This window comes from Vollenhovia emeryi, unplaced genomic scaffold (genome assembly GCF_000949405.1).
Source record: "Vollenhovia emeryi isolate VEMERY1.0 unplaced genomic scaffold, V.emery_V1.0 DF939140.1, whole genome shotgun sequence".
Lineage (NCBI taxonomy): Eukaryota > Metazoa > Arthropoda > Insecta > Hymenoptera > Formicidae > Vollenhovia > Vollenhovia emeryi.
In genome coordinates, this window is record NW_011967226.1 from 1,782,259 (window position 1) to 1,806,338 (window position 24,080).

At 46.1% G+C, this 24,080-nt stretch overlaps 3 protein-coding genes across 5 annotated transcripts in view; 2 read left to right on the forward strand and 1 right to left on the reverse strand.

Moving 5' to 3' along the window:
- Positions 1 to 374: 374 nt before the first annotated feature.
- LOC105567166 (protein naked cuticle homolog 2) lies at positions 375 to 14,916 on the forward strand. Its single transcript, XM_012021790.1, has 5 exons — positions 375 to 438; positions 7,423 to 7,670; positions 9,503 to 9,955; positions 10,939 to 11,240; positions 11,530 to 14,916. Exons 1-5 carry the CDS (start codon positions 375 to 377, stop codon positions 12,224 to 12,226), a joined length of 1,764 nt encoding a protein of 587 aa, XP_011877180.1. The 3' UTR covers positions 12,227 to 14,916.
- Positions 14,917 to 17,025: 2,109 nt separating this feature from the next.
- LOC105567169 lies at positions 17,026 to 23,425 on the reverse strand. Its single transcript, XM_012021792.1, has 7 exons — positions 23,165 to 23,425; positions 21,796 to 22,217; positions 20,730 to 21,192; positions 20,490 to 20,647; positions 20,228 to 20,395; positions 19,563 to 20,111; positions 17,026 to 19,309 (listed from the first exon to the last, which is right to left on the reverse strand). Exons 2-7 carry the CDS (start codon positions 22,184 to 22,186, stop codon positions 19,182 to 19,184), a joined length of 1,857 nt encoding a protein of 618 aa, XP_011877182.1. The 5' UTR covers positions 22,187 to 22,217; positions 23,165 to 23,425; the 3' UTR covers positions 17,026 to 19,181.
- A 321-nt stretch (positions 23,426 to 23,746) lies between these two features.
- LOC105567170 (mediator of RNA polymerase II transcription subunit 29-like) overlaps positions 23,747 to 24,080 on the forward strand; it is a 4,093-nt gene continuing 3,759 nt past the window's right edge. The window contains exon 1 of one of the 3 annotated variants that reach the window (XM_012021793.1): positions 23,747 to 23,836. The gene's annotated coding sequence lies outside the window, so the exon portion shown is untranslated. The other 2 variants (XM_012021795.1, XM_012021796.1) reach the window with 2 other exon arrangements.

The following is a 24,080-nucleotide window of genomic DNA, read 5'->3' on the forward strand; positions in this document are numbered from 1 at the left end:
CGACGGCGACAACAACACAGAGAGCTCACGCTCGCACGGAATTTCCACGGTCCGCACCTAAGGGCGAGCCGAGTGCGCGTTTACGGACACCGCCGCCGGATGACAGATCGAGCACGGAGGGGCGCGGGGAGCTGCGCCTAACCGGAAGTACCGAGGGAGAGAGGGCACGGCGTGTATAACCCCGTATATGCATCCAGGGCGGCGTGTCGGTAGTCACGGAGGAGGAACAAAGTGTGCCGCCGACTCGAGAGCGGGGGCTCGCAGCGCGGGGGGATCGCGGCGCGGCCGCGCGCGCGCCGCACGCACACGCGCACCCGCGTACGCACGCACCACGCACGCACGTACGCACGTACGCACGCACGCATGAAGGTCCCATGGCTACCGGATTGGTAAAGTGGTGGCGAGCAAGGTTCCTCGCTGGCTACAGACCCTTTTCTGGTAATGATCGCTCCTTCCTTTCGGGACGCACGCTGCGATATCCGAGGCGAGCTGGGCTGCGCTCGATTCGACCGTGAAAAGGCCGCGGGGAAACGGCGCGCCGTTAATTCAAGAGCGCGCTTAATTTTACGCCGTTAACGCTCCGCGGGCGAATCTCTCGGTTTTCCGTCGGAGCTCGTTTACGGGTTGGAAACGGTAAACCGCGCGTGTACGTACACCTCGGCATCAATTCTGTGTCCTATAACGTAAGCCTTGTTTTCGACCGCCGCACTGGCGAAACTGGTGAGACAAATTAAAGACAAGTAGAGGGAAAAGGATCTCTAATGTGAGATGGCGAGTTTTCACCATACAATTTTAGTTATTTGTGCAACGATTATATGCGCAATGCATAATAATTTTTTTTTATTAAACAGACTCCAAGCGCGATAAATTCTTGGTGGAATCGACGGAGGACGCTTGTTAATTTAGCAGCAGCCGCTCTGTCTCATATTAGCAGCATATCTTGTAATAGAGGACTCTGTATTTTTTTCATTCTAGCTTACTGCACTTCACCAGTGCAATAGAAAACAAGGCTACAGTGAACATGCTGAAAGTGAACGGCTTTGTCTCCCAAGGGGACAGTTAGAAAGAAACAGAGCTGCTCGCTCTTGGCATTTTCACCGCGGTGTAACAGAATTCGGTTGCTTGCACTAGTGCGCACTTGAGTGCACACTAAGTCTTGTTTACATCAATTCTTACAATTTAACTTTGTCCTAAAAGTACCTGTTCAAAGAGCACTTGGCCAAAAAGCGATTCGTATGGATGTTGTACAGATCGTTTTGCCGGCTAAAAAAAATATTTCGAAGGATATTTAGGACGATTCTTGAATATGAGAATTGACTGCAAATAAGCTTAACGTGCACTCACAATCGGCGCGCACTAGTGCAAGCAACCGAATTCGCTGTAAGATACCGAGTTGACCGAAGCCCGCTGAAAATTCGTGTAGCGACTTTGTACATACGTAATGTGGAGAACTTTAAATTAACTTTTCTCGCGAATGCCTGAGAGTTGGGTCGAATGGCTTTACCTGTCGTTAAGGGAAGGGTAGTATTGCAACATGTATCAAGCTCGTTAAAATGGGTGAGGACAAATCCTGATAGTCCCCTTGTCAGTGCGCACTAGTGCAGGCAACCGAGTTCGCTGTAAAATACCGAATTGACCCCCTTGTTGCTTTAAAAATTTATACACTGAAAAAGAAGTCTGATAGATTCAATCTATCGGTCGTCTGTTAGAAAATGGATGAATCAGAATTCCTTTAGAATTTACCACGAAAGATATTTCATAACCAGAAGTCTGCTAGACTTCACCACGAATCTGGTAGGTCCTAAAGGGAATTCTGATTCGTCTATTTTCTAACAGACGACTGGTTGAATCTATCAGATTGTTTTTTTCAGTGTACGTTCCGCATTGTGAATGGAATTCTTTAAGACGGATTTATCATAATTAAATCGCGTTGCTATCATGGCGCTGGTAACATTTCGTAAACGCGATACAGTTGCAGCAGATATAATTACAGATATGACGAACAATTTGAAAGGAACACCGCGCCGGCTTCGCGAACAGATTATCGTGCCAATAATCCGTCGTTGATCGTTTGTCACAATTAGACGTGAAAATTCTATTCAAACAGCGGGGATACGATTTAGTTCAATCGTTTCACCCTCGCGGCGAGAGGGAACGTTCGACTAATTAGTTTCTCTACGTCTGAAACAAACCCAAATATATAATCGCGTTTTATACGAGAAGTTATCGCAGCACCGCGATTTAATTATGAAACGCGGGAATAATTATCGCGCGAACATTTCGTAAAACTCGATAAACCCCGTTTTAAACGCTTAACTTCAACGCCGTTAAAATTCTGATTGTTTCCGAAGAAATTTTGCCTGTGTCGACGTGATAGAATTTCTTACACGTTTTAAGCTTACGCCTCAAAAGATATACCTGTCGAGGTAATCTAAAAAAAACCCATTTATCAGTAAACTGCTCTTTAGGTCATTTTCTTATCAGATACTTTTCTGAAAACAGATAGAAACACAAGAGGAAACACTTGGAAATTTAATGTGCCGCGATATCTCCCTTTTAGTAATAAAATGTGCTCCTGACAAAGACAAGGCTGTTTCTGGGCCCCTTTGCTAAAGTTTTGAGTAAATTTCGCCCAGGTAAAAGAAAAACGACAGTCGGGTACACCAGGGGAAAGCCAAACAAGTGGATAAAGAGCGAAGGTTCGGAAAGGTTTCAACGGAAAAGTGACGTGGCGAGAAAAAGGATGCGAGATGAGCGTCTCAGACGGTGCCGTCTGAGGGATCAATCATGCTGCCGCAAAAGAGTGACCGTCGCGTCGGCGGTGGATAACGCCAAGATGTTATCGAGGCGGATACCACGTGGCCTTACGTCATACCTTTCTTAGCTTTCGGCCTGTGTCTACAGTCCGTACACGCTTGTCTCCGTAACGCGTCGTTGAAAATAGCGCGGAAATTACGGTGCGTGCGCTCGGTGACAACGAAATTACTCGCGGCCCCTTCTCACCCACGGTTCTCCAATTTCCCGTCGCGACTCGCAATCAGCTGAATCTCAATTATGTAGAAAACATTGTTTACACGCGGCAATTTATGCCCTTTTCTTAAACGATTATACATGCAAAATGTTTTACGAGCTTCAGTCAAATAACTTGTGATTTGTCCTCTTTAACAGAGGATAGGCCCCTATTATGAGATAGGCTGCTAATACGAGACAGCAGGTTTCCAACGTCGAAATTCGGTCGCAAATCTTTTTTTCGCGACGATTACGCGAGTTAACGATGAATTTTCCACTAAACGGATTTCACTCCAAGGGCAATAAAACCATGACTGGACGTACGATGCCTATTAATTTAGCAGCAACTCCGCTATCTTATTTCAGGAACTTATCTCGTAATAAGGGACTCCTCTAATTATTATTTCTACTGTATTTAACTTCATACGATTTGCGTTAACGATAGCATCTGAAAATGAGTGCGAGAGGATCCTCGAAATCAGGTCGAAACGTACGAAGCAGCCCACGAGTCTCGATATCTCGTTTAAATGCAGCAGCCGCGTCTCTGAGATAATTATTGAAATTATTCGCTTAATGCGAATTGTTGAGAATAAGTTATTAACTCCCTCGAAATAGATATGCGTTATATCAAGTTCAATCGATAATAATAAGTTGTAGGAAAATCCTAACGAGAGAAACGTCAAACCGACGTAGACTAATAGATTTGGGACGCATCTCTTTCTCTGCATTGTACCCGCACAATTTGAGGAAAAAAAAAAGATTAACGATCGCTCGTCGAGCTGCAACTTGACACGAATATTCGTCGTCGGTTTTTCGCGCACGGTGGTGGCAGGTATCGAGTGTCGAAGGTGGATGTGTCCCTCGTAGGCTCGATTTTTCATTTTCTGGTTAACCGTTAACCAGAGGTTAGTCGATTCTCTGCCGGTCCCTAGAGAATAATATAGAAAAAAGCTAGAGAATCGATCATCCTGTAGTTAACTAGAAAGTGAAAAACCGGGCCTTGGGGTCAATTGTTCCAACCGTAACTTTTTGCCCTTTGGTGCCCCTTGAGAGAAAAAGACGAAGGATGTTAATTGAAGGGTAAAAGTTGCCTGACGTTGGAACAATCGGACTTTAAGATACTGTTACACCTGACGCACGAATTTCCCAAGCGTGTCGGCTGGCTGCAAAATAGAAAATTTCTAGAGGCTCGAGGACTCTTCTGTCCCGTCGCCATTCAACGCGCTCGAAAAATTCGTCGCGCGACAAATTTTTCAAGCACATCGAATGGCCGCGGGATACAAAAGTTCTGGAGTCACCCTACGCAGTAAATTTGTAGTGTTAATTTGGCTCAGTGATCGCCACTCGATAAGTCGTTAGTTCAATTGAACAACGGAGTCAAAAGAAGCCGTAAAATAAGTTGAATAAACGATGTAGTTCGTTTCAACTTGAAATCTTCAAACAGTCTGTCTTGGCTCTTACATCCTTTGTTACTTCGTATTTGTTATTTCACGTCAGAGCCTTATGAATTGTATTTGATTAAAATAACAAACTATTAAGAATACTCTTAAAAGTCGCCAGCAGTAATTAACAACATCAGTGATTTTTATTGACCGTATCTGGCATTAAATTCTCATTGCGAAAAATATTACCCCAACCAGGATTCGAACCTGGGACCTCCCTCAATCCGTGACAGGCGTCTTACCAGCTCGACCACTGGGGCTGTGATAATACTATTCGCAATAACATATAGTTAAGATGTTGTTTACGCGTTTATAATTAAAATAACAAATTTTACCACGCGCGATAGTTAAAAGTAACGACATATTGAGTGGGCACAGTAGCGACTGCTCGTCGAGTCGAATTTAGCAGTGTAGAAATTTCACATTCCGTGAAGGCCGATCGATACGCTTAAAAAGTTTCTCGTACGGCAAGTGTAATTACTCTTACGCATACAAATGTAATATTTATCCTTACGCACGTACGTAAAGCGCGAAAGCGCGTACGCGTCTTTGTCGAGAGTCCGAGTTTAACAGCCGGCCCCGCGCATCCGCGCTCCGTGCCCGTTAGCTGGGACGAGTTTACGGCCCATTACACAATGGTTGACGATAAAACCGAAGGTTCGCGATTCTGGACGTATCCGAGAGACGAAATGCCGTTCGTGGCGAGACACGCCGCGGACACGCGAATCCGGGAAACGGTAGGTGCAGCTTGACGACGTCGAATTTTTTCTTTTCCACTCCGGAGCCGACGTTGCGGCTCTTCGCACGACGATTTCGCATACGAGTTCGCTGAAAACGGACCGGCGAGTATGATACAGCGGCGGTAAAACTCGCACGACCCGAGCGTAGTCTGGAATCTCCTTAGGTCCGGTTTCGCAATCGTTGTTTAACTTTGAGCTTAGCTTAATTCGTTCTTTGCCTCTTTCCAACGGTTACTCTAGAAAGAGACAAACGTGAATTAGATTAAAGTTAGGCGACGTTTGGTGAAACCGGGCCTCAGGTCCGCCGCTTAACTTTAATCTTATTGTTAGTTTAATTCACGTCTGTCTCTCTCTAGAACGGAACGGGCGGAGAGCGACAAAGAGCGAATCAAGCTGAGCTTACGAGTTAAGCGACGCTGGAGAGACCTCGGGCCTTAGAATCGTATTTGCAATTCGAGAATCGAGAGAAACGTCAACTTTTCTGCAGTCCCTCGCGCGGCGCCGCGCTCAGACCTTCAACTTTAAGGTCCGGTTTCACCAACGTTGTTTAACTTTAAGCTTAAGCTTAATTCGTTCTTTGTCTCTTTCCAACTGTTACCTGAGAAGGAGACGAACACGAATTAAACTAAGATTCCAGTTAAGCGACGTTTGTGAAACCGGGACTAAGACCTGGTTTTACCAACGTCGTTTAACTTTAAGCTTAGCTTAATTCGTTCTTTGTCTCTTTCCAACTGTTACCCGAGAAAGGGACGAACACGAATTAAACTGAGATTCCAGTTAAGCGACGCTTGTAAAACCGGGACTAAGGGCGAGTTTCGCAAACGGTCAACTGCTAATCTTTTCATTGATTCTCTGTCTCTTTTTAGATAATAAGATAGCAAAAGATAGGGAGTTGACTAAACTCTGGTCAACAGTTAACCGACGTTTATGAAACTGGCCCTAATGTTCTTCTACCGGTGTAGTTTAATTTCGATCTCGGTTTAAGTTACTTTCCATCTCTTTCCAACTCCATTTCTATCAATGCAGATTAACTTTCATCTCGTTTCTTTCTCCTTATCTTCTTTCTAGTTCGCGAGGCCCGGTTTCGCCAAACGTCGCTTAACTTTAATCTCAGTTTAATTCACGTCTGTCTCTTACTAAAGTAACAGTTGAAAGGAGACAAGGAACGTATTGAACTGAGCTTAAAGTTAAGCGACATTGGTGAAACCGAGCCTCGGGCGTTCGACTTTAATCTTAGTTTAATTCTATAGCAACGGAAAGGGACAAAGAATGGATTAAGCCGAGCTTAAAGTTAAGTGCCGTTGGTGAAACCAGGCCTCGCGAACTAGAAAGAAGATAAGGAGAAAGAAACGAGATGAAAGTTAATCTGCATTGATAGAAATGGACGCAAAACCCGTTCTACAAACTCGACGTCTCCTGAAAAGAGCTCGCGAGAAACGTGGATAAAGGATTCGTTGCGCGAATGTTCCGTTTTCGAGAGGAGAAGAAACGAATGATTCTGAAAATCGTACCCGGTTCGGCGACGATTCCTGTGTAACCGCAGAAGGCACGTTTGATCGTCGCGAAAAACGCGGGGATTTTTCCGGTTTTCTCTTCTTTTTTTTTTCCTGTACAGCGAATAGCACACGTTCTCTCCGAAATTGGGAAAATGGAGACCTCGCGGGGTCGAAAAGCGCGTAAAAGAAAGAAAAAGAACCCTCGCGGCATCGAGATTCGGACGGTTTCTGGTTAGAATTCCAGCTGCTTCTCCCCCCTCGGTTATATACCAGTCACCGGAGAGGCTTCCTCCCCGATGGAACGGACTGTCGGCGCGGGGAAGCGTAAAAATACCGTCCGTGCACCAAACACGCCACCGGTCGGTCGCCGCGGCGGCGCGTGTTAAATGCCGCCTTTTATTCGCTCCTCTGCCTCTCTCGCGGCCCGAGGGCAGAAATCGCGATCGTGCGCGACGGGAAAGCGAGCGGGGCGACCGGGAGAACGGCTTCCCGGATCGCGCCGCGCCCAATCGCGCGTTTGCACGTCGATATCTGTACAATAAGACGATATGAATAATTGCCTCCCCCCCTCCCCCTTCCCGCCCCTCAAGACGGGATAAAGGGAAAAAAAAACAACCCCGCGACGAGTCTGGATCTCGGTTCTTTCGCGCGCGCTTTAACGAGAGAAGGACACGCCGTCGTAGGTCGAGAACGAAGCCGTTCCCCGCTGTAACGAATCCTCCGTTGTCTGTTCAGTCGTAGGGACCAACACGGAGGGTAGCGATTCCGAGGAGCTGCTCACGGGCGTCCCGACGGCCTGCAACGTCTCGCCACCGCCGACGACGACGACGACGACGACGGCGGCGACGACGACGACGGAGGCGCAGCCGATTTTAATTTCCCCCGTGGAGTCGGCGCAGGCCGACAGCTCGGGCGTGCCCGCAGGACCCGCCGGCAATGATGAACAGCCTACTCGCGGCACGACGAAGCAGCTTAGTTTCGAGGTGAGACGCGCGCTTCGTTTTGCGTAGAGGGGAGTCCCCTATGCGGCGGGCGCCTAATACGAGATAGCGGGGGTCCCCGTCGAATTAATGGGCGTCGTCTGTCGATTCCGTGCCGTGAGTTTTGCCCTTGGTGCGAAAATTGTCAGATCGTGCGATCGTTGCGAGAGAAGATTCGCGAGTGTTGAAAGCCTGCTGTCTCGAATTAGAAACCTATCTCGCGATAGAGGACGTTTCCTGTAATAAGTTAAGGTAATAATTTACTGGTAACTAGCGAGCACCGAGCGTCAATCACGTTGCATTTATGTTGCAGTTCCTCGCCCAACAATGTAGATCGACCGATCTCTTTCGCAAGAGTTTCCGATTTTTCTGCTTAGGCCGGTATTCACGGTCGGACCTTATGTTCAAGGCCGTCTTGAATTTATCCGAAGATACTGTACGGAACATCTCCTTGGCTACGGAGCATCCGAAGATGATCTTGAGTCAGTCCCGAATATAAGATCCGACTACGAGTACCGGCCTTGAACGCTCCATTTAGGATCAGGGAAAGTGAAACATTTCACTGACGAATATTGAATTCTTCAATGAATCTTTTCACGAGTTCACGCTAGAGGAAAAGATTCATGCTCGAGCCCGGTAACGAGCCTTTATGCGGAAAAGCCGGAAACCGCGTAAAATCGCGATACGACCTTGCGAAAGAGATCAATCGACATAACACGTGTGTTATATTACATTTACGCTGTCGAGTGAGAAATTGTGATATACATGCGATGTAATTGATGCTCGGTGTTCGCTAGGAAACGGCGTCGCGTTACGAGTATTTCGTAATGACAAGTTTTTCAACCAGTGCCGGTGTACATTACACAAATCGAGAGAGGAGTGTAGGATATTTCTAATGTATAGAGGTGTGACATTTCGATGTTATCTTTGTACGCAAAATATCGCAAAATGCCCCACGAACGTTTTCAACGTCATTTCTTTACACTTTGGAGTCCCCAACTTCGTTTTAACATGTTTTTAAAATGCAAAATGACACGCAAAATAGCGCCCGAATAACGTGAAAAATCGCAATTTTCCTCAGCAAACATTTCTAACGTCAATGTTGTATCCTAAACCAAAGAGATTTATGCCTAAGACTAGTTTCTGTTTACTTTTTTTTAGACATTTTACTGCTTCTATAGCCTGAAAATTGTATGTAATTTCAGTAACTTGCACTCCCATGCTGTTTTAATATTACGTTGTGTTTTATGTTACATTTTTTAAACATACAGCCCTAATAAATGTCGTAAATTGTTGTATCAAAACATTAAGGCCCGGTTTCACCAACGTTGTTTAGCTCTCACGCTTCTGTGAACTCGAAGCTAAGCTTAATTCGTTCTTTGCCTCTTTCTGAGTAACAGTTGGAATGAGACAAAGAACGAATTAAACTACGTTTAAAGTTAAGCGACGTCGGTGAAACCTAGAGACCCTGTAATCAGAGACCGGCCATAAGAGTTCGTTAAATTCCTGCGAGCGAGTGAGAAACTTGGGCTATCTCGACTCTACGATCGTAGAAGAATGAGATAGCCTGCACTGATAAAAATTTGAACCTCATTTTACTGTGAAAATCGGTGGTTTTGCGAAGAGAAGCGCCGGTGTTGCATCAACGAGAGAGAGAGAGGAATGTGCAATATTTGTAAGAAATTTTTTCAAGCGCGCTATCTCCTTGCGATTAACCGTAAGACCTCCCTCAACGCGCCGCGGCTGCGCTATCCGTAATTATCACGGTCACGCATCCGAGACGTTGTTTTTACGTCTCTCCTGATCCGCGCCTGACCGCTCGTTCTTCGTTGCAGGAATTCGAGTGCGACGTGTCGGTCGCGGAGGGCGACAGGCGGCGGCAGGAGTTCTCGTTCACTCTGTACGACTTCGACGGGCACGGCAAGATCACCAAGGACGACATAGCCGGTCTGGTGACGACCATTTACGACACGCTAGGCGCCTCGATACAGGTGCCGCCGTGCGGCAGCAAGACGATCAAGGTGAAGCTGACGGTGTCGCCGGATCAGCGGGCGAGCAGCAGCAGCAGCCAGGTTCCGCGCAACGCCGCCGGCGCCTGCCTAAATGCCACGCAAACGCCCCAGGCCGCGGCGACGACGTTGCCCGGTCACCAGCACAACGGCCCGTCGTCCTGCTGCCATTTGAAGCACGTCGCTCCGTGCGGCCACCACGCGACTGCGGCCACCGCCGCTCGCCACGGCGCGGCCAGGGTGCCTAGAAGGAGGCGAGCGACGCGGTATCGCTGTCAGGTGAGACCTACATTCCTCGTGCGAGCCGCGTTACGTATGCGCACCTCGGGACCGAGCGGCACTCCGACATCCGAGCCATGCGCTGGCGCGACACGCCGGGATGCCGGTCGACGAGACGTGAGAACGAAGAGATAAATGCGCGCTTCTCGCGAGATTTCGTGCACCGACACGTAGGCCTCCGGTATTCATAGTCGGATCTTACGTTCGGGTCTGTCTCAAGATCATCTTTTTTTAGATACTCCGTAGCCAGCAGCGTCTTTAGATAAGTTCAAGACGGTCTTGAATTTAAGATCCGGCTACGAATGCCGTACAAGAGTTTTACTACTTTTGAGCTTATAAAACCATTGTTCACTTTGCACGTTGACTCGATTAACTCGAGGGGTAAACCGCTGAGGGCATTGTGGTGTACAGATTTGCGGCATTACTGGACATTACTACACTGAGAAAAATGCTTCGATTGTATCAACAAGACCATGTATGATGGAATGTATTTTGGCTAAACCAAACAGAATTTCTAGTTAGCACGGTGGAGCTCGATATTTCATAACCAGAAGTTTGCTAGACTTCACTACATATCTGGTAAATCCTAAAGGAACTCTGATTCGTCTGATTTCTAACAGACGATCGGTTGAATCTACCAGATTTTTTTTTCCGTGTAGGCGTTACTAGGCATTCTTTGGGGCATTAGTTTGGGCATTAGGCCTCGCTGGGGCATTGTAAAGATAAAATAAGATAAAGTAATGCCCACTGGGCATTAGTGGGCATTGGTGTACAAGATTTTGGTCAGCGGTTTCCCCCTCGGATTAACTGTAACGAAGCATTAATGAAACACGCGAGCTTTTTCGTCCTGCGAAAGTGGCTCGTGCCCTCATTAACATTCGCGACACAAATAACGAAACGTATTTGCGTCTGTCATTTTGTAAATTATATGCGTTCTACCTAATTACTTTTGGTTTATTCGCCATTTCGGATCTCCATTGCAGACCGAGCGAAAAGAGGTGGAGACCCACAGCGAGGACGACGACGAGAACGCCCGAACGAATCGAGTGCAGCAAGAGGAGCTACGTAGAAGAGTCGGTCCGGTGCCCCATTTACCATCTCCCTATTCAAACAGCTCGGAGGGTGATGTGAGCGATGATAGTGACACTTCCCCCGCGTTCTCGCCATTAACGCCGCTTCTTACGACGAATCAGCGGAAACGCAGCGGCGCCCTACAAAGGCAACAATTGCTGGAGATTATTCAGGCCAACATGGAAAAAAATAATCTCAGTTTTCACACATCAAGGTGAGCTAATTGCCGCGGTCAGCTTTGCAAAATTAGCGCATGTTGAAATTTCATCGACATCACGACTTTGCGTATGTATACGTAATTGACAATTACAATTCTTCCTTGAATTAGCGCGATATTTTAATATATCCTCGAATATTATAATTCATTAGATTCTCCAGTTTTTTAAATGCAGTATTCTTCTCGTTTATCGAGATTAGGGCTACATAATGTTTACACAGACAAACTCTTCGAAAGGACGTCTCGAGCGATGGCTGTAAATCGAATTTATCCTTTCGTTCCGCAGGAAACGGCACCAAAACGAACAAGCGCGCATTCTGTCTCACAGTCCCCATCTAGAAAACTTGAATCACAACAATCAGGATTGCCCCACATCTCTGGAGCCCCGTCAAGCGGCCGTCAACTATCACAAACCAATCCGGGAGAGCACTCATCATTCCGTGTCGTTTCCCAAAACGCCGATCAAATCGCGGTCGGCGAACCTCCGAAAGACGCGGCACGCGACACCGAGGAACAACGCGACACATTCCTCTCCCCAGACCTACGCGGCGTATTCCTTACCCGCGACGCAGATACTGAATCGTAACGTACTCGCCCCGACGACGGTCTACAACGACACGCCGCAGCACACCACCAGCGGCGGCGGCGGTGGCGGCGGCAACAACGCTCACCGCAACATCGTCAACCTCGTGCCCAACAATAACCAGCAGACAGCTAATCAGACGATCACCAACAATCACAGCAACTTGCAGCGCAACGACACGCAATTCGTCCACGGGCAGCAAAGCGGCAGACCGAGCAAGAAGCATCAGCTGAAGCACGCCACGCGGGAGCAGGATCAGGCCCGTGCGATGGCGCAGGTCGTGCGCTGGCTCGAACGTGAATTCTCGCAGAACGCGGTGGCGGCCACGTCCGGCCGCAGGCACGTCCACGAGCACATACACCATCACTATCATCACTATCATGCCGAGGCTCTGGTTTAATCGGCGATCGCAAATAAATTCGAGTTTATCTGGTTCTAAGTTTCCTCGAACTTGGGAATCGTCGCGATACGACGAAATTAGTTTTTAAAAAGGAAATTCTCGCGTCACTTGTATCTGCATTATTGTTATTCGGGGGAACAACTTGGCGCCTTCGCGCCGTGAAAATTTTTTCACATTTATAAGGACGCTATATGGCGCGTTTTACTTCTGAATTCCCGTAATAATCAATACGTGTCGTATCGATTACTTAAGGAATTTGTGTACTATGAATTGTTTATTGAATCTCTGACTTCTCGAGCAAGGCAAATCACACAATTCGTACCACATTCATCGTTCGAATATATCTACTGTTAAATACGAACGCAAATAATTGTGGCGCTCGTTTAATATTGTATGAATTTATAAGCATCGGGATTAGACAGAACGCGATTTTTTCACACATCGCAAATAGAAAATGGCACTGCGATTTGCTCAAAGAAACTTTTGTGGAAGACATGCACGCTCGATGTAAATTACATGTGTTACTTGCGCAGGTTTTCTTGAGCAAAGAGATATAGTTACTATTAAATCTCAGGCTTACGATATACATATATCTACATGTCGCACTACGACGATGACGAAACGTCACCCGATTAGGATCGCAATTTAATGATAAAATGTGTATACTATATTCGCAGTATTTCCCGGAATTGAGAAACGATACACGGGCTATCGTGTGCTTTGAGGCAAGATTACAGTTTTGGACGAAAGGAAGAAGAATGCAGTCGCTCTTTCTCATTCAAGCGCGAAACTACGGCTATCGCGTTGTACATAGAGAATATCCCAAAGAGAGCATCTTTTCTGTATACAAGCGTTACAATTAAGAGAAATGATCTAGAGTCGTGACAAGTTCGAAGCATAAAGACTCCACATACGAATGTTCCTGTGTAACCGGAGAGTTGTTACAATTCTCTTTATCGAACGTAGTATTCTAGAAAATCTCAAACGCGACTCTGACGGTGCTTGTATACCCGTACGGTCGAGCAAACGCGCAACTTCGATAAATAAACGCTTCAATCTCTCATATACAGGGCGTTTCACTTCTATCGGGTTAATATATCAGTAATGAAACTTTTGGCCACCTTCAGATTGTTTTCTTTTGGCAGAAATATCGGAGCATTGACAGAAGATGAGCGATTTGAGAAAAGTTTATTTAATTAGGTTTTAGAAAAATTTCCGTGTTAAGAGAAGAGATGGTTAGCGAGCAATATTTCACGTTCGTAAATAAATCTTGATAGAATTTTAACTTTAAGGCTTGATTCAAAAGATGCACGACATCAAAAATTGCAAAATTGTACGATACGGACGAAGGATAGAACATTAGAAATCAGGACAATGCCATAGCGGTGGTACACCCTGTATATCTTGCTAGTCCTACATTACGACAAATAAAGCTCTTTCACTATCCGCGAGGTACTTGGAAAGAGAGTGACAATTGAGTTCTTACTAGTGCCTTGTAATCTAGAACTCGTTTCGTACTCGCGAATATTGGTCCCTCTTCCTTTTTTTCTGCAGAAATCTCGTTTCCTTCTACTCGTCGAAGACTGTCCCGTATCTGGGCAATCTGTATTTTTCGGACTCGTCGTTTTGTCGTTACAACTCGCCGCCCAGAATTTCTCATCGTTAGATTGTGTGCACTATTTATTACTGACGCGCGAGGGGATGCGCGCGCGAACGGAACTATGAAAATCGACAATATTTCTCAATCGGGTGTCGCAATGAAGAGTATTACGATTACCTTTAGCGATAGAGATCATAATATTACTATTAAGGCTAATTTTACGATTAGATAGTTTACATTGACAGTAAGGGTCCTAGATAATTACGTTGCGGGAAATGTAATTTTATATATCGACATTTTGTAATCCCTGTAGATATTTTCTGTAACTTTTTTTTCTATTGATATTTATTAAAAGACGTTTTTTATACTAGGCCACTCGCATTCATTTTTATGCGCGTGGCTTACGCGTGACGCGCACCCTGTAAAACAGTCGTTGGGATTAATTATGTACATAGCACAAGTGACTGCCAGTAAACACCGTCTAACAGTTACATAATATCAGTATTATAATTTCTCACTCAGTAATCTAAGTATATGATAGTTGTGAGTGGAAAGTTATAATATTGATTGTAACTGTCGGGTGTTTACTGGATCGTTACAAGCTCAAGAAAAGATTTACTTTTTTTAAACTCTATATAAATCAGCGTAATCTTCAAAATGAACTCCGAAAGTATTCGTTTCTTGTCTAAATTCTTATAGGATATAATAAGAATTCGTTCTGTGTTCGAAAAGGAGCACGGATTTTAATTGATATACAAAAGTGAATTCTATTCGAACTTAAGAATGTTTTTGGAACGAAAATGGATTGAAAAAGAAAGACGTTTCGCAAGTCGGAAGAAAGATCCGTTTGGCCTTCGATCGATGAGGAGCCAGAGTCTTCGAAAAATAAATCTAAAAACGCTTAAAGGTCCCCGAGAGGGTGGAAACGCGATTTCTTTTTCGCGCGAAAAGCCGATTGTCAAGTTGACGTGTCTTTCCGCGAGACTCGGGCCTCCCTGCCGCGTCGAAACCCAGATTAGCACCCATAGTTCTATGAATATTCTTCTGGAGTGAAAGTATCTTTAATTTCAGAATATTCTAAAAATATATATAGATCATTACAATTAGAAATCGTATATTTATAACAAAGAAAAACGTTTTTAGAATATTCGTCGAGAATGTCTTTGAAATATTCGTTCGGAATAATTTTTTAATATTCATCGAGTTTATGTATTGCACATTGTTTATTGTGTAACACACTGATCTTATGTAAAAGGCAGTGAAACCTGTGATCATGCCATATATAACCGACACGCTATATTCGATAGATTGTTCTATTCACAATCGAAAAAGATTTATACTAGTGCCGGTCGAATGTTCCACGAACGTAAGATAAATGTATAAGAACGACCTATGGAACGTTCCAAGTGTTCTTGAAGAATATTCTTCAAACGTTCATAGGAGTGTCTTGTGCTATCTGGGGGAAGAACAATCACCCGCAATATTTCTGGACGTCACTTTATTATACATACATAACCAAAGGATCTTTGTACAAAACACCTTTGTGTGTCTGCGTTAATTTTCCGACTCGCCATCGAGAGAGCTGCGTGAGAGCCGCAGGTGAAGTTAATACACACGTATCTCGCCCTCTTCGATCGTAAAATGCTTATCTTATTCCTACGGTTATTCTACGAGACAAAACAACTTTCATCAAAATCAAAGGAAAGAAACGCCTCCCGGCAGGGGGATGGGGGCGGGTGGGGGCGTGAAAAGGAGGACGTTTCTTTTCTACGGATATATAAAATTCTCTCGCTACTTAAGATAGCACGGGAGAGCGCGCGAATCGCGCCGATTCGGCGAAACTTGGGGAGGGAGGATACAAATGGAGCAACTTATGTAATTCGCGTTTAATCGGTCATCATATCGTTCCCACATTTTTGACGGTGCCATTCTCTCGGGTTTTTTTTCCTTCTTTTCAACGCGTCGGAAACCCCTGTCGATTCTGTCACGTGTCGTAAACGGACGGTTGCGTGCTATCCGCGTCGTTAACAATTCCCGCGCGTAATCTTGTTGCGAATCGGGCAAAATGCGAAGGCGAAGTCGCGACGTCTCGGAAGATCGTGTTCGAGGATAGGAAATAGCCGCGGAACGTCCGCCCATGAATCCACGTGACGGAATCCTTAACGATGCATGCTTCAATTTATCAATCGCGAGACGCGTCCGTAAAGCTGCAGGCTTGTTCAAGCTGAAATTTCACGCATACAAAAAAAAGGGGAAGAGAATACGAAGGTGTCACGCGTGTTCGCTCGTTCGGGAAATTTTTACTATCGAGAGCGAGGAGGGAAAGGAATCCACAAGGAAGAGCCGATCCGCTCTCGCGAACATGTCCGACCAGGAATATGTACACGTTGTACTCGAGGAGGGAGAGGACTTGACGCACGCGGGGGACGTGCGAGTCGAGAGGAACGTAAGAAGAACGCGCGGTGCGAGAAAGATATGATCACTTAGAGTCCTATCGTACGCATATACCACGATCGATATATGTCAACGAATATATACATCGTACAGTTAGTTTATTTGATTACTTTAGCAAACCAGCATCCGAAGCACTTATATATATCTAATAAGAGCTAACGTTAAGACACTTAATCGTTACGCGAGTCGAAAAACGCTCTCTCCTCCGTAGCCCCGATTGCGCGCGGTCTCGCATCTAACGTGGACCCCTGGACTCGGTCCCGAGCGGCGGCTGGTATCTTCAGATTGCGAGCGCGGCGGGCGTCGTCGCCTCGGCGATCGCACGTTTATCGTCCGTCTGGAGCTGATCGGAGTGCGAGCTTGGGACGAAGGTCGAATACGTGTAAGAACGAAGAGGACCTCCCGGCAGGCGAGTCTCTCGGCGATGAATTCACATATCTTTCTCTCTAAATCGAGGGGGGGTGGGGGGAAATAATTTCTCGCGCAACGTCGAATTACATTTCGTTAACACATTTGTTTGTCGCACTCGACGTGGTCGGGGGATGAAGAACGGATTTCCAGAAGATGCGTGCAAGCGTCGACGGTTATGCGTGATCGCGCTCACTGATTGCACATGTTGCTGACGATCGGCGCTTGTACTTTCCATTTTCTCGGGGGAAAGAAAAGAGAGAAAAAAAAAGAAAAGAAAACCGCGTCAAGCGTTCCTAAAGCGAAATCGAGTAATAATAAGATGAGCAAACAGTTCTGCGTGTGTGTGTGTATTGTTATTAGAATTCTTTACTTAAATTTATACAGTATGCCTTGTATGCGTATATTTCTCCAATACAATGTGCAATGGACCAAGTATGACAGGATTGATATCTTACTCGTGTATGCGTGTCCCATCTCGAGAATTAAAAATTCCACCTTAACCATTTAGTTATAATTATATCGTATTCTATCTTCATCATCTTTTTTTTCGAGCAGAGGTCGATATGCCTGTTCTTTCCTTTTCTTATAAACGGCGTCTCGCGTGTTCGCACTCAACGTATAAGCGCTCATGGGTCATCGAGAAACAATAAGCGATTATCGAGAGAATTGCGTAATGTGCTAAATGAAAAGCGGGTGCCGTGTGATACGTGCTAAGCGAATTGCAATGGTGATCGCCCTAATTTCACTCGGAACGCCAGCGAAGGAAGGGCCCCTCGGTGGTCAACACTCGTATGCACAATTTTGATTATCTAATCGCTTTATGTACACGCTTTACGTCCGGGCGAAATCAAGCGGGAGAACGACGGTACTTTAACGGTCTCTTGTTGTATAAAATGCGTTTACACATGTCCCGATACACGGAATCCTAATCAAAGAAATTCATCCTCGCAGTGGACGACGTACAGGGTTATTCCCCGTTGACGCTCGAAGCTGCCGACCTCTCACAACATTATAAATAATCTATCTCTGCTTCGCAAGATCCTCGTACCGCTACTGTCATAGTGTATAAAAAGAGAAACATACAATGTCTCATTACACGTTACACGATCAAACGATACACTTCCTTAACGGTTTTTCCACGGGGGGAAAAAGAAATACACTGACACAAGCTTGCGTTCCTCGCAACAAACGTTCAGAATATAAAATATGCGCTATATTAAAATATATGTAAATCTATATAAATTTGGTGACATATATAAATCATAATTGTCTAGCATATGACATTAAATATACACTTTAATCATTTGTCATTCTGTCACCCTCGATGAAAAAAAAAGGGAGAGATTAAAATTAACGCGTATGTAAATCAAGATTTATACAATTAAACTTCAAAACTTAGCGCTCTAAATAAGTATTGTTTCTTTCGTTCTTCTTTTAAAGATTATGTCTACGTAACTAAAATCATAATCATGTGGCACCACTCTCTTGCTCTCTCTCTTTCTCTCCCACTCAATCTCTCGATCTCTGATTTTATTACGAACCCTGCGATTTTATAACGGGCCGTCGCAAGTGAAAATTGAAAAAACAAACTATAAGCAACGTGCTACTTTCCGCTCGCGAGTCTCTCGCGAATCCCTTGGATTGACAAGGAGACAATTCAGGGCACTTCTTTACTCTGCTTGTCTTTATATAGGCGCTGGACCATTTTTATATGTGCTAGATTTTTTTTAACAGCAAGGATTCAGCATAATGTACAGTAATGTATTGTACTTCAAAATCCTTTACCGATCAGTTGACCGAGGATTAACTCGGGGGATCGGTAATACTCGGGATTGTTCTCGTTTTCTTTATCGACACTATTTTTTCATTTCTTTGTATCTTACTCTCTCTCTCTCTCTCTCTTTCTCTCTTTGTCTCTGTTTTACAGAATACATATAACTCCTACCTCTTCCAGACATGTGTATTTGTACATAGTATATATCATATCCAATGGAAAGTGTACATTAAAATTAACTGAATCACGTACGGTTCACTCACAACATCAAAAATAGACTATTGCAAGAGTGCATTAGTATGTGACACCCTGTAGATTAGTTATTACTCAACTCAAGGTACCGTTCCCACACATTCCGTGACTTTCTTCCCCTGAAGGAGTCTGAGACGTAGACGATATGTACAAATTTTGTATGATATCACAATATCGCTCGCATAAATCTCCGAGTCTCTTTTTCTTATCTTTTATCTTTTACTTTTCTTTTTTTTTTCAAATGCGACTTGACGAATCAGAGACACAAGTCGTTGATCCCGTATCATTGGACTATAATATTATCGCAGCACATGATACATTTATCTTGAGATCCATACATATTACATGTATATATTACATAACAAATTCATTGCAATTTCCAGAGGTGTACCACACGTACATATTGCCTACGATACAGACTCGGCTGTAACTGTAGCATAAAAAAAGCAACGCTTAAGTTAATTTTATGCCCGACCGCGCGGCTTCTTCCTTGGAGAAGGTGCTTCCTCAGTCGAAACAACACCGGTGGTTGCGGCCACACGCTTCGGACGTCCTGCTATTTTACTCGATTGCTGTGTGGCTTGAGCAGAACCTTTCAAATTCAATAACATTTCAATGAGAAATAAAATTCAAACGTCAGCCAAAATTGAATACATCTTTAAACGAAACGTCGAAACGTATATATTTTTATCGCGCCGAGTTTAGACGATTTGTAAGTGCTTTGTAAAGTTTTAGTTAAGCGGCTGACTCTTTGGTAAAATTTCTTTCTCATGAATTCATTTGAGAAGCAGCACAGCGGGGGGGATTCACTTTTCAACGCCTAATAGGTATAAAACGTTCCATACCTCCGGGTTTTGTTCTTGGAACTCCTCTGGTGCCGTTATTACTTTGCTGCTTGCCGTTCTTCTTTAAATCCAACTTCTTCATGTCTACATTATTTTTGGTATCCGCTACCGCGGAAACGGTGGCGGGATTGACAGTAGTTGTGGTCGTGGCGGTAGCAGCAGTTGCAGAAGCACCAGCAGAAGCAGCAACTGCTGTAGCAGTTGTAGCGGTAGTCACGATAGATGTGGTGATAGCTGCAGCAGCAGCAGTAACAGTAGTAGTAACAAGATCGTTGTCTAGACTATTGCCGGATTTCGTGCTTCTGTTTAGCGCTCTCTCTGCCCTGCTGCTGCCCTTCGCGACAGACTTGGCGATCGCCAGTGCCTTGACCGATCGTTTCTTCGCGCGACTCACTTTGGATGCTTTCCGATTCCGGTCCGATTCTTCCTCGTCCGCGTCGTCATCCGTAGAACTCGTGGCTCGCTTGGACTTTTTACGATTCGACTTCTCACTTTGCAGGCCTTTTCTTCTCTTGAGCTGCGACTCGTCTTTATAAAGCGACAGGTCCACTGCAAAGACGAAAACATATTACGGTTAGGTTCGTTTGACATGCGTAATTGTCGTAAAGACGGAGTCTGTAAAATATATTGAATAGCTCTTATTTTGTAACATTACGTTCACTTACATCCATCGGGATGTTCTTCTGTAACTCGAGGTTTTTCAGAGACACCAGCCTCGACGTCGATTGCCCGCTTCAGAATATTTTCTGTACGCAGCAGCTCTATTCTGGTTAACCAGAATTTATGCTTGTCGACCTTGCTCAGGTTCAGATTCGTTAATATACAATCAAAGTCTGAAAATGAAGCAATACAATTAAGAGAGAAATACATACATGGTACAACAGACAAATGTACAATGCTGTAAACAAAGATACCACGTGACAATACCTATGGTGTCATAGAAATCAGGTGAATAGAATTCACCATTGGTTTTGTCTTGAGACAGCCAACGTATGCGGATGCGTCTGCTCGATTTGTAGATGTTTTGCATCGCTTGGCAGACATAGAAGCTTCCCTCTGCATTCCTCACAGCCAAAAATTCGTTTCTAGCGTACAAATATTCAACAATTAATTGGCGCTCGCAAAGTACGAAAAGTCGAATATACTTTTGTAAAACCGGATGTTTACTTGTAGAACACGATGAGTTTGTCGTCAGGGGCTTTAGAACCAGGAGTCTTGTTGAGATTTTTGACCAGTAAAGCGATCTCCGGCAACGGGCTCTGATAGGGCTGTGTTTGAATCCGGTTTCTCTTGGGTTTGCTCGCGCCGTCAGCGATCGTAGCGGACGCTGCCTTCAAATCTTTCAGCTCTCTGGATTTTCGCTTAGTCGTCTTGGGAGAGGTAGTGACTTTCGCGTCAGGTTTATATGCACTAGTTAATGTCGGGGCGGCATTATCACTCGATACTTTCAAACTCTGATTTGTGGGTTTTGCCTTTGGGACTTCGTTCTTCGCTTGTGTCTCTTCTGGCTTATGTGGAGATTGTTTTATATGTACAGAAGCATTAACAGCTTTGCCGTCTGGTTCCTTTGATCCATTATTTACAGGGATCTTCTTTTCCTCAACTTTATTCTGCGCCGGGGTGCATATCGCTACAAACGTAAATTGCGTATGAATACGAGCTTTGCGCTTATCCTATTTCATTCTCTTGCAACATAGATATCTACGATCGCACACATTTTACATCTGTAATTCATGTAACGTTATTCTACGTGATTCATAAAACTGTCGTTTCTTAAAGTCTTCAACGTTACTTTATTTACATCACAGGAAACAGCTTGAGACAGACACATTAACGTGTAGAATTACCAACAGATATCAATTAAAGAACATTAAGGTGAATGATGAATAGTAATTTAATTTGTGGCGATCGTGGCGCAGAGGTTTGTGCGCTGGTCTGGTAATTCGAAGACCCGGGTTCAAAACTAAACAAAAAACATTTGTTGGTTTTCGTTCGATCGCCACATAGCGAAGTGGAAATAGAAAGAGAGAGGTGTTATAAGAGGTTGGGGCACGTTCCTTCAAAAACGCCTCGTAACCCCAAGGGGAATCGACAAGATGTATTTAACAATTTAATTAACAGATGACACAATCCGAAGTGCTTATTTGTCATATTGCCAGATATATTCCTTTGCCCGTCAAGTAGAAAAAGTTGAATTTACGAGGCGGAGGCGGGAATAATAAATATTACTTACGAGTACTCAGTGGGAACTCCATCAAGGACGTTAGCGCCTGTTCCGACTGCACCTCGCACGGCTGCTCTGGAGCGGGGGTCTCGGGACTCAGGTTGTTGTTCCTGTTGGACTCGGTCTGCTTCGCGACAACAGGCACGTCCTGCTCGGCCTCGGCCTTCGTGATCTCGACGCCGTTCGGAATCAACTTCTCCGCCTCCGGCTCCTTCTCCATGTTGCCGCCTATGTACGGCGGCGTCTGATACACGGACGGTCTGTGGTCCTGCACCAGACTGAGCGGCTGACTGGGCGGCTGCAGCGTGACGTAGCTCAGTCCGCTGCCGGTCAGCGGCTTCATCGAACCCGACTCTGATCCCGGTACCACTTTCTGTGCCATGGCATTTATGGGGAGCATGGAGCGGCTGGTGGTGTACAGCGCGATGCACCTGGACAACATTGGCTCTTAGACAGACGGCCACTCGCTCTCGATCGCGGGGACAGGCAAAGGTGGTGAAACAGGCGGGAGACGAAACAATCCCTTTGCAATTGACTCGTTTGCGCGAGATCGCGTCTCGGTGGCGCGCGGTCAACAAGTATATGTGCATATACGTATATTTTTTATTGCAGTCCCTCGAAACGTGGCGTCGAGTTACGCGCGGCGAATTAAATCACTCGGCTAATTAAACCGAATACGCCGCGAGTTCTCGTCACGACTAACGATCGCTACTCCCGAACGTATCGGAGCAATTAAAAGAGACGAGGGAGGAAGGGGAGAGAGAGAGACAGAGAGAGAGAAAAAAAACCGAGAAGTCGCATGATAATACAAAGTTTATATAACGCAATTATCGTCGCGAATACATTACGGGCACTTTTCTGCACGTTCCGATAGCGGACCGGAGTACCTAGGCGCGTAATCCGGCGACGAGAAAGAGACATGGAAACGTTTGTTTCCGCTAATAGTCGAGGAACGCGAAGCAGGGAGGAAAAACGTAGAGGCGGAGAGAGCGGGAGCGACAACGAAAGCGAGCAAGAGCGACCGAGAAAGAAAGAGGAGAGAAAGAGCGAGAGAGAAAGAGAGAGAGAAAGGGGGGGGGGAGAGAGAGAGAGGGAGAGAGAAGCAAGCGAGCGCGGGGACGAGGAAGCGGGCGCGTGGCGAAAAGCGGCGAGAAAATCGCGAAAGGCGGGATACGAGGCGAGCGGAGGAGCGCGAGTGGACACGAGGGGGCGGGTGGGGGCGCGGGGAGGGGGTAATTAAAGGAGTAAACATAAACACGGGGGGGCGAATTTTCGCCGCGGGGACGCAGCTGGCTGGCGGGACGGAACGCGCGCGCGGCTCGGCGCGCCGCGGCGGCTCGGGACGGCGCGCGCTCGCGTTCGCGCCCGCTGCGCTTACCTGCTATCCCGCGGAGGACGGCGGGGTGGGGGGCGGCCGTGTAACAGGAATCCGTCGAGGCGCACAGTGGAGGGTGCCCCCGTGTCCGGGAGGTCTGGCCGCCGCCGCTCGTCGCGTCGCCGACGCACAACGACGCACGCCGATGGGTTAGCTCGCTCGCCCAAACGCTTGGCCGGCACGCAGTGAGCCCCGTCGTCCCACGCCTATCATTTCACGCGGCGTGCACGCGCCATAGCCCCGCGCGTACAGCGGCGACGACGTAAACCGACTCGGGCGTGAGCAGCAGCACGCGCGGGCAGACGCGGGCCCGGGGACACGCACACGATCCGCCGAACAACAGAACCGACGAGGAGCGACGAGGTGCTTTCCGCGCTTCTTCGACGATGGCCCTGGCTTTACCAGCGGGAGCGAGCAGGAATGCCAGTCGTTAGATGGCGTCGGTTCCCCCCGGACGCCATGCGTGATTCGACTCGCTCCCTCGTAGCCGCGCGCGCCCATTGGCCGCCGCCGGCCGCCAATGGGGCGCCGCCCGACGCGTTAAGGCGCGATTCACAGCGAGCGCGACGGCAGCGCTCCTCTGGACGTTCCCGTCGCGCTCGTCTAACCTACAAGGGTGCTCGCGCTCGCCGCCGTCTCTTTGTCCGATTTCACCAGCGAATTACATACAAATCGGTAAGAGTTAACAGTGTGCTATTCAATTGATCAAATTATACGTCAACCAGCAACTGAATCGCGTTACTAAACGATACGGCGTATTCGAGCGTCGGGGATCAAGTAACGTACGTGTCAAAATATTGTACGTAAATAGTTGATACCAATTGTTATGCTCGCGTAACAATAGTCGATATCTACTGGTTGAATAAACTCTTACTATATTCGTAAAGGACCCAAAAGAATAGGGTCGAAACCAGGGTTG